General features: G+C 41.4%; 1 protein-coding gene across 4 annotated transcripts in view; it reads left to right on the forward strand.

Moving 5' to 3' along the window:
* Positions 1 to 9,562, forward strand: part of Pcgf6 (polycomb group ring finger 6) — a 29,006-nt gene extending 19,444 nt beyond the window's left edge. For 3 of the 4 annotated variants that reach the window (XM_090345964.1, XM_090345963.1, XM_090345966.1), the window contains exons 10-11: positions 3,038 to 3,124; positions 8,396 to 9,562. In XM_090345964.1, coding sequence (XP_090202090.1) covers positions 3,038 to 3,124; positions 8,396 to 8,452 — 144 coding nt within the window. In that variant the 3' untranslated portion in view covers positions 8,453 to 9,562. The remainder of the gene's footprint in view (positions 1 to 3,037; positions 3,125 to 8,395) is intronic. The other variant, XR_016537801.1, reaches the window with a different exon arrangement.

The raw sequence follows: 9,562 nt of genomic DNA on the forward strand, positions 1-9,562 counted from the left end.
CTGAGTTTAGTGACCTACACCTGTTGTTCTAGCTATACTGAATCCACAGGATCTCAAGCTAGGCCCACCTGGGCATTGACTTGAGACCCTGTCCCTAAAACAAACGGGCTTAGGGCTTGGTTTAGTGGTGGAACATCTACTTAACAAGAGGCACAAGGACCTGAGTTCAAACCCTAGTACTCTCCCCCCAAATAAAAGTAGTACCCAGGAGGGCTTTCTCTAGGATATAGGTTACTTCTGCTGTAGCTAGCTTTTGATCAAAGTACAATTCCCTTATAAATGTCACACTTGGTGATTTATAAGCTTTGATTTAAAAGCTGGGGCTGAAGCTGGGTGCTGGTGGCTCATGCCTACAATCCTACCTACTCAGGAGGCTGAGCTCTGAGAATTGTGGTTCAAAGCCAGCCCCGGCACAAAAGTCCTTGAGACTTTTTTTTTTTTCAGTCCTGGCTTAGACTCGGGCCCTGAGCACTGTTCTTGGGCTTTCTCAAGGCTAGAGCTCTACCACTTGAGCCATAGCACCACTTCTAGCTTTTTCTATGTATGTGGTACTGAGGAATTGAACCCAGATCTTTGTGCATGCTAAACAAACACTCTACCACTAGGCCAAACTTCCAGCCCTCCTTGAGACTCTTATCTCCAATTAACCACAAGAAAAACTGGAAGAGGCCCTATGGCTCAGTGTGGTATAGAACACTAACCTTGAGCTGAAGAGCTCAGAAACAGCGCCCAGGCCCAGAGTTCAAGAACCAAGACCAGAAAAAAAAAAAAAAATTATGACTCAAGCCATAATTTCCCAAGCATATATGAGGCTCTGTCTGCAAACCTCAGTACAGGGAGATAGTGATAATGAGTGAATGAATGCCAAAACTTTTTTCCCCAGTCTGTTCTTAAGCTTTCCCAAAGCTAATACTCTACCATTTGAGCCACAGTACCACTTCTGGCTTTTTCTGTGTATGTGGTACTGAGGAATTGAACCCAGGGTCTCGTGTGTACTAGATAAGCACTCTATTCCCTAGGCCACACTCCCAGCCGCAAAGCTCAAATTTGGTTTTAGGTATTCTACCATTTATTTATTTGGTTGGTTGGGTGAGTGGTTGGGCCTTGTGCTAGAATTTGAACTCAGGGCCTGAACACTGTCTCTTAGCTTTTTCACTCAAGGCTGATGCTCTACCACTTGAGCCATAGCTCTACTTCCAGCTTTTTGGTGGTTACATAGACAATCCTGCCTAGACTGGTTTCCAGTTGAGATTCTCAGATCTCAACCTCCTGAGTAGCTAAGATTACAGATGTGAGCCACTAGTACTTGCCTTTTTTTATTTTTATTTTTTGGGTTGCTAAAATTATATATATATGCATCATGTACAACATGATGTTTTAAAATTGCATATACTGTATACTGGCTAAATTGAGGTAAACTGACAAAGTACTACCTGAACTATAACTTGAGCTAACTCAAATTGACCATAACTTTAACTATACCTCCCAGCCTTTTTTTTTTTTTTTTTTTGTCGGTTGTGGGACTTGAAGTCTGGGTCTGGCCTTTGTCCCTGAGCTCTTCAGCTCAAGGCTACTCCCCTACTCTTTGAGGCACGATGTCACTTCCAGTTTTCTAGTGATTAATTGGAGATAAGAATCACATGTTCTTTAGTGACCAGGCTAGCTCTGAACCTTGATTTTCAGATCTCAACCTTCTAAGTAGCTAGGATTCCAGGCGTGAGCCAACATGCCTGGCTGTCTCGTTTCTTTCTTTTCTTTTTTGTTCATTATGGGCTTGAACTCTGGTCCTGGGCACTGTCCCTGAGCTTTTCAGCTCCACATTATTGCTCTATCTCTTAAGCCACAGTACCATTTCCAGTTTTCTGGTGGGATTGAAGATAATGGTCTCCCAGACTTTCATGCCCAGGCTGGCTTCCTGAGTAGCTAGGATTATAGTAGGTGTGAGCCATCAGCATCTGCTGTCTCATTTCTTACTGCAATTAATTTCATCTTCAAAGATAAGATCTCTTGGAATATGATCTTAAGCCTTCTATTAAATTCACTATTTTCCTTTTTTTTTTTTTTTTTTAATTTTTTCTTTGACAGTTCTAGGGTCTGAAGCTCTCACTCAACTTGCTTGCTCTCAGGCCCTGAGTACAAGCCCCAGTGTGTTCTTGTTTGTGTCTCTCTCTCTCTCTCTCTCTCTCTCTCTCTCTCTCTCTCTCTCTCACACACACACACACACACACACACACACACACACTACTTTCCTTCCCTTTATAAGACTGTGCATATTTTTCATTCTGCTCTGAGATTCAGAATATCATTTCTATCTAAGACAAGGATATAGAAATTATGTAGAAAAGCTGGGAGCATGGCCTAGTGGAAGAGTGCTTACCTAACATGCATGAATGACCTGGGTTTGATTCCTCAGCACCACGTACACAGAAAATGCCAGAAGTAGTGCTATGGCTCAAGGGTCAAGCGCTAGCCTTGAGAAAGCCCAAGAACAGTGCCCAGGCCCTGAGTTTAAGCCCCAGGACTGGCAGAAAGAAAGAAAGAAAGAAAGAAAGAGAAAAGAAGTAAGCTACAGACCCTACTGCTGGTCTGTAGAAGTTTGCTTATGAGAATGACTGTTAGCTTAATTTACAAACATGGCTTCCAAAGACTTTCCATCATATATAAAAAGTTACCTGGCCAGACACCAGTTGTTCACACCCGTAATCCTAGGTACTCAGAAGGCTGAGATTTGAGAATTGCCATTCGAAGTCAGCCCAGGCAAAAAAGTCTGAGACTCTTCAGTTAACTACCACAAAGCTTGAAGTGGAGCTGAGAGTTTGGCCTAGTGGTAGAGTACTTGCCTAGCATGCACAAAGACTTGGGTTCAATTCCTCCATACCATATACATAGTGCTCATGCCCCAGGATTGGCCAAAAAAAATAAAATAACCGAATCTGATCTGCAAGGAACTATGTCAGGTTTTTTTTCCCTTCTTCATTCCTTTAGATGTTTTTTTGAAACAGGGAAGTGGTCTGATAATGCTTCTGCTTTCTCATAGGTAGATATCATCTGTGGTGACCACTTGCTAGAGCCACACCAGACTCTCCGGGAAATCCGACGTGCAATAGGTGACTCAGCAATGCAGGTTGGCCTCAGATTTATCAGGTCTATACTGAACAGTCAAAATTATTTAATTAAAAAGAAGTTCCATATTAATAGCAAATTTTTCATGGATAGTCCACAATTTTTTTTAAATTTTCTGGACTGGCCAGGTGCCAGTGGCTCATGCCTGTAATCCTAGCTACTCAGGAGTCTTGAGATCTGAGGAATTCAGATCAAATCCAGCCAGGGCACAAAAGAGTCAGTCAGATTTTTATCTCTAATTAACCACCAGAATACTAGAATTGGCACTGTGGCTCAAATGGTAGAGCGGTAGCCTTGAGCTGAAGCGTTCAGGGACAACACCCAGGTCCAGAGTTTAAGCCCCAGGCTGACCAAAAAAAAACAAAAAAAAATTTGTAGCCGGGCATGGTAGTTCACCTTGTAATCCTAGCTGCTCAGGAGGCTGAGATCAAGGTTCAAAGCCAACCTGAGCACAAATTAATCCCTAGAAAATGTGAAATGGGGCTTGGCTGAAGGGTAGGGTGATAGCTCAGGGGGACAACTCTCAGGCCCAGGGATAGGGAAGTAGCCTTGAGCTGAAGAACTCAGGGACAAAGCTCAGGCTGAGTTCAAGCCCTAGGACACACAAAAAAAGGGGGGGGGGGCTGGGAGTTTGACCTAGTGGTAGAATGCTTGCCTAGCATGCACTAAGCTCCAGGTTCGATTCCTCGGTACCACATATGTGAAAAAACGCTGGAAGTGGTGCTGAGACTCAAGTGGTAGAGCTCTGGCCTTGAGAAAGTCTAAGGACAATGCTCAGGCCCTGAGCCCAAGGCCCAGGCTGGCAAAAAAAAAAAAAAAAAAAAAAAAAAATTCTGGGCTAGTATTTGTTAAATGTGTCCTTTGTGTCAGACAGTTTTCTAAATGGTCTGCATGGGTTGATCTGTGGGGTAAGTATTCTTTTTTCCACTCTAAGGAGACTGAGGTATAGAAAACACATGTGATTCCCACAGTGACAACTCAGTAGGTGAACCGGGAGTCCCTCTCTCTACCTGATGCAGTTCAGTCCCATACCTCAGACTCTCAACACTGCAGTAGAGATTTCAAGGCCATTAAGCTAATATAGTCATCCCTTAATGATGGTCATATGTTTGGAGAAATCTATCATTCAAACATCACAAAGTGAATTTACACAGAGGTGGTCTAGTGCACTGCATGCCTAGGCTTTATTATAATCATTAAATTGATAAGACTGCCTTTGTACACATAGTCTATCATGTAACACACACTGCATATCCATAAGGGCATTTCTTTTTTTGGTAGAGGGTCATTACCAGGGCTTGTATTAATTCATGATTTAGCCACTTCAAAGGGAAAGCTAGGATGTAGCAAGGGAAGGAAAAAAGATGTAGGAACTAAGATCTTGGCAGTTGGAATAAAATCATGCAGGACCTTGTTGGTCATGATATGAATGCTGGTTTTAATTGGGTGTGGTGGGAAACTATTGATTGAAGAATTTTGAACCAAAATGAAAGGGACTTAGAGAAGACTCTGGTTGGGGAGTAGTGTGTTATTCTATTTTGTGTCACTATAACCAAGTATCTGAAGGGTCAGAACTTAGGAGTTTATTTGGCTCGTGATTCTAATGGCTGGAAGTTCAAAATAGTATAGTGTCGATGTTCTGGCTAGAGCCCCTGACTGAGAAGTAGAACCTTCAGAAAAGGGATGTGTATGTAAGAGAATAGGCAATGAGTCTGGAGGCATAGTTCAGTTGATAGAGTACTAGCCAGAGGGGGGGTGAGAGGGAGGGAGGGAGAGAGAGAGAAAGGAGGGAGAGAGAAAGAGGAGGAGAGAGAAATACAGAGATAGCTAACTCATTCTGTCTATCTTTTTGGCATTGCTGAGAATTGATCCCAGGGCCCTGCTAACAAACACTCATTCTTGAATGAATCAGTCCCAGTAGACCTGGTCCCTTGAGACACACAAACCCATTCAGATGGGAGAGCCCAGTGACACAATGACCTCCCACTAACCCTAACTGACCTCCTTGAGGTTCTACCACCTCAGTACCCCATACATGAGATCAAGTTCCAGCACATGAACTTTGGAGGGGGACAAACTATCCAAAAACCATGAACAAAGCTACCTAAAAAGGAAATATATGTTATTGTTGTTTTTGCCAGTCCTGAGTCTTGAACTTTGGGCCCAAGCACTGTCAGTGAGCTGCTTTTGCTCAAGGCTAGCACCCTACCACTTGTCATCACACCACTTTCAGCTCTTTCTGTTTGTGTGGTACTAAGGAATTGGACCCAGTGATTTACACATGTTAGGCAAGTGCTCTACCATATTCCCAGCCTATGATGTGTGTGTGTGTGTGTGTGTGTGTGTGTGTGTGTGTGTGTGTGTGTGTGTACGTGATGTAAACAGACAGCTAGATATAAATTTTGCTTATATGCACTTATTTCATAGAATGTGAATTTATATATGCATTGAGGTTATTTTGGTGTTTGAAACAACCTGTAGCTACAATTTCAGTTTTTAATCTGTGCATATCAATATATTTCACAAAATGATGCTTTTCATTTCTCAATCATAACTGTATGCAAAATTTAACCTTATATAAAATTTATATGCATCTAAATCTGTTAGTGGAATTTTTGTGTTATATGAATTCACTTACTTTGATAATGCTAATTAGTCTGGAAAAGATTGGATAGTGCATGAACCAAGTATGGTATGGGGTTAATCTTTATTTTAGTTATACTATGTTTGAAATATTTAAGTTTCAATTCTTTCAGATAGTCACCTGTTCTTTAATGTACCATTCCTTGTTGACTTACATACCTAGCATAAGTATTTGAGTTACTTTCTTCTCCATTGTGAGTATTTCAATTTGTGAGCACTTTTTTGGGATTCTGGTGAGCTTTGACTAGAGTTGCCAGGAGCAGAAGCCAGACTGCAGTGAATGGAGTTGTGGATGAAACATTAGGAAGTGGAGCCACGGATGAGCTTAGGACAGAAGGAAATGAAAATATATAGCAAGAGCAGGACTGGCAGGGTGGGACTCAGGTGCCACCACCCTCCTCTGCTGCTCAGAGCAGGTCTTGCACATCTCCCAATGTGTCTTTATTTTTAGCTACTTTTCTGGTACATTTGAAGGTAGAAATAGCACCTGAGGAGAGTGGTTGCTCACTGGGTGCAGGATATACTCAGAAAGGGGCGATAGAAACACACAAAACAGCAGATTCAAACACTAAAATCATTGTCCTCTCCTAAGGACAATCTTCAAAGAGAAAATAAAATAAGCAATGTTTTACATTTCTTTTAGTTGGGTGAGAGTCTCAAGTTTTATCACTTACTATAGTAGTAAGCTGTATTTATGTGTTCCATGTTTTATGACAGTTGATATTATGTATATTATAAATATACATGTATAATGTATAACGTATTACATATATGATTATATACACACGGTGCTTAGGTAGTCTGTGAAGAAAGAAAACTATTTCTCTCTTTTTGTGCGTGTGTTGATCATGGGGCTTGAACTCTGGGCCAGGGGACTGTCCCTGAACTCTTAAGCTCAGGGCTACACTCTACCCCTTGAGCCACAACAGTGCCACTTCCGGTTTTCTGGTGATTAATTGGAGATAAGAGTCTCATGTACTTTTTAGTGCCCGGACTGGCACTCAGCCTCCTGAGTAGCTGGGATTGCAGGCATGAGCCACCATGCCTGGCTGTTTTTCTCTCTTTTTTGAGAGGAGAGAGGTGTTCTTTATTTTTTGTTTTTTGTATACTTGTATAGTCTAGACTGGCCTCAGTCTCATGACTTAGTTTAACCTCCAAGTGTTAGGACTTAAAAGTTTATACCACCAGCCAGGAGTGTAGCCTAGTGGTAAGAGTGCTTACCTAGCATGCACAAAGCCCTGGGGTTCAATTTTTTGGTACCACATACTCAGAAAAAGCCAGAAGTGGTGCTGTGGCTCAAGTGGCAGAGTGCTAGCCTTGAGCAAAAAGTGTCCAAGGACAGTGCCCAGGCCCTGAGTTCAAGTCCCAGGACTGGCAAAAAAAAAAAAAAGAGAGAGAGAGGGAGAGAAAGTTTATACCACAATCTCCAGCTTATTGCTTCAGTTCTTTTTGGAGAACTGATTAGTCATTAACACACCTGGTACAATTACATGATAATGACTGAATTGGCTCCTGAGTCTTTTTTTTTTTTTTTTTTTTTTTCCAGTCCTGGGCTTGAGCTCAGGGCCTGAGCACTGTCCTTGGACTTTCTCAAGGCTAGAGCTCTACCATTTGAGCCACAGCACCACTTCGGGCTTTTTTCTATGTATGTGGTACCAAGGAATCGAACCCGGGTCTTCGTGCATGCTAGGCAGGCACTTTAACCACTAGGCCAAACTCCCGGCCCCTGAGTCTTTTTTTTTTTTTCTTGGTCATAGAACTTGAGCTCAAGACCTGGGTTTTCTGCTCAAAGCTAGCACTCTAGGACTCAAAACCACAGCTTCACTTCCCGTTTCTGGTGGTTAGAATAAAAGTCATGAGCTGGGCGCAGTGGCTCACGCCTGTAATCGTAATTACTCAGGTGGCTGAGATTTGAGGATCAAGGTTCAAAGCCAGCCCTAGCACAATAGAACCTGAGGCTCTTACCTCCAATTAACCTCTAGAAAACTGGGAAGTGGGGCATGACTCAAGGGTGGGATGGTAGCATTGAGCTAAAGAGCTCAGGGACAGTGTCCAGGCCGAGTTCAAGCCCTGTGACCCACATGTTGGGTTTGAACTATGATCTTCAAATCTCATTCTCCTGTGTAGCTAAGATTACAGGCATGAATCACTCACGTGCCAGTTCTCTTAAGAAATTTCTTTTTCTTGGTAATATTTTGTTTATGTCAAAGAATTTCTCAGTGTTGGGTTAGATCATTTATATTAGTTATAAAAGCTAGTTGCTGGGGCCAGGAGTTTGGCCTAGTGTTAGAGTGCTTGCCTAGCATAAACTAAGACCTGGGTTCAATTCCTCGGTACCACATACATAGAAAGAAAAAAAAACGCCAGAGGGCCGGGAGTTTGGCCTAGTGGTTAAAGTGCTTGTCTAGCATGCATGAAGACCCAGGTTTGATTCCTCGGTACCACATACATAGAAAAAAGCCAGAAGTGGTGCTGAGGCTCAAGTGGTAGAGCTCTAGCCTTGAGAAAGTCCAAGGTCAGTGCTCAGGCCCTGAGCTCAAGCCCAGGACTGGCAATTAAAAAAAAAGAAAAAAAGCTAGTTGCTTTTAAAGAACTATTAAAGTAGTCCCTTTCTCCCCTCTCTTTTCAGGATGGCCTGCTCGTCCTTCACTATGGTCTTGTTGTTTCTCCTCTGAAAATAACTTGAATATGCTCGGGATATTAAGAAGAGGAAGAGGTTTTTGCACAACTGCATCTCACCAAAGATTCCCACCATAGTCACACCACTCTGCTGTGTAAGACACCAGAAACAATGGCATTTATAGGCAATGGGATGCATTTGTTTCTCCAGAGACTATATATAAAAAGCACTCAGCTCAGGGCAAAAAAAAAAAAAACTTGACAATGAATTTTAAATTCCTTGTAATTGTGTATATTTTGAAGTTGATTTCTGTTTCCTTCCCATCTTTGAGATAAACTGGTGACTGTTTACTTCTTTGTTAAGCAATATATCTTCCAAGTTGGTGGCTAGGCTTCTGCTGTCCTGGATGACATCTGTTGGGCTGTCATCTTTTTGGAATAATGAAGATGTATTTGAATCAGAGAGTCAGTTTAACAAAGTCAGTCTTTGTTACAATTGCAGAGTGTACTTTCAAAGACCCTGTTGACCTTTTTTGTATGTTGTATCATAGCTTAAACTTGTATCTTTTCTTTTATACCAGTAACACTACTAAAGAGATGTTACTCAGTTCTAAAATGGATGAATTACTATTAGTTTGTATGAAAAGGCTGTCTCCTGTAGAATTTTTGGCCTGTGCCATAAGCCTCCAGTGTAATAAGACATCTTAACATATCTCAGAAGAGGTGCTTCTTTGTGATAATTTCTTTAATTTTATTTGCCTATATAGTTGGCTGTTGGTACCAGTGCTTCTGGCATAGTGGTATCATTCAAGATTCCTATACTATGGTTGTTGATACCTCATAAGCACTGCTTCTGAAAGTAATACAACATTTCAGGTGAATTTCAGAAGTTTACAGAATACTTATTTCCTCAGTAAGTCTGCTTTATCTAATGTTTAAAGTTCACTTACTCATTATTTTATCACTAAAAGCTCACTTTCATGCAGATTTCCATTTTAAGCATTATTTTGTCCAAAAACATCATCCTAATGCTTTCTAAAAGACATTTTTACATTCTATTTCACAGCAAAATTTCCAAATGTGTATAGAATTTCAAAAATTGGACATAGATTGGCAGTTTTATAAAGAATTTGTGAGTTGTGTATCAATCTCTTCTAACATTTAATAAAAATTTATT

Source organism: Megascapheus bottae, chromosome 15 (genome assembly GCF_031878675.1).
Source record: "Megascapheus bottae isolate mThoBot1 chromosome 15, mThoBot2.hap1, whole genome shotgun sequence".
Classification (NCBI taxonomy): domain Eukaryota; kingdom Metazoa; phylum Chordata; class Mammalia; order Rodentia; family Geomyidae; genus Megascapheus; species Megascapheus bottae.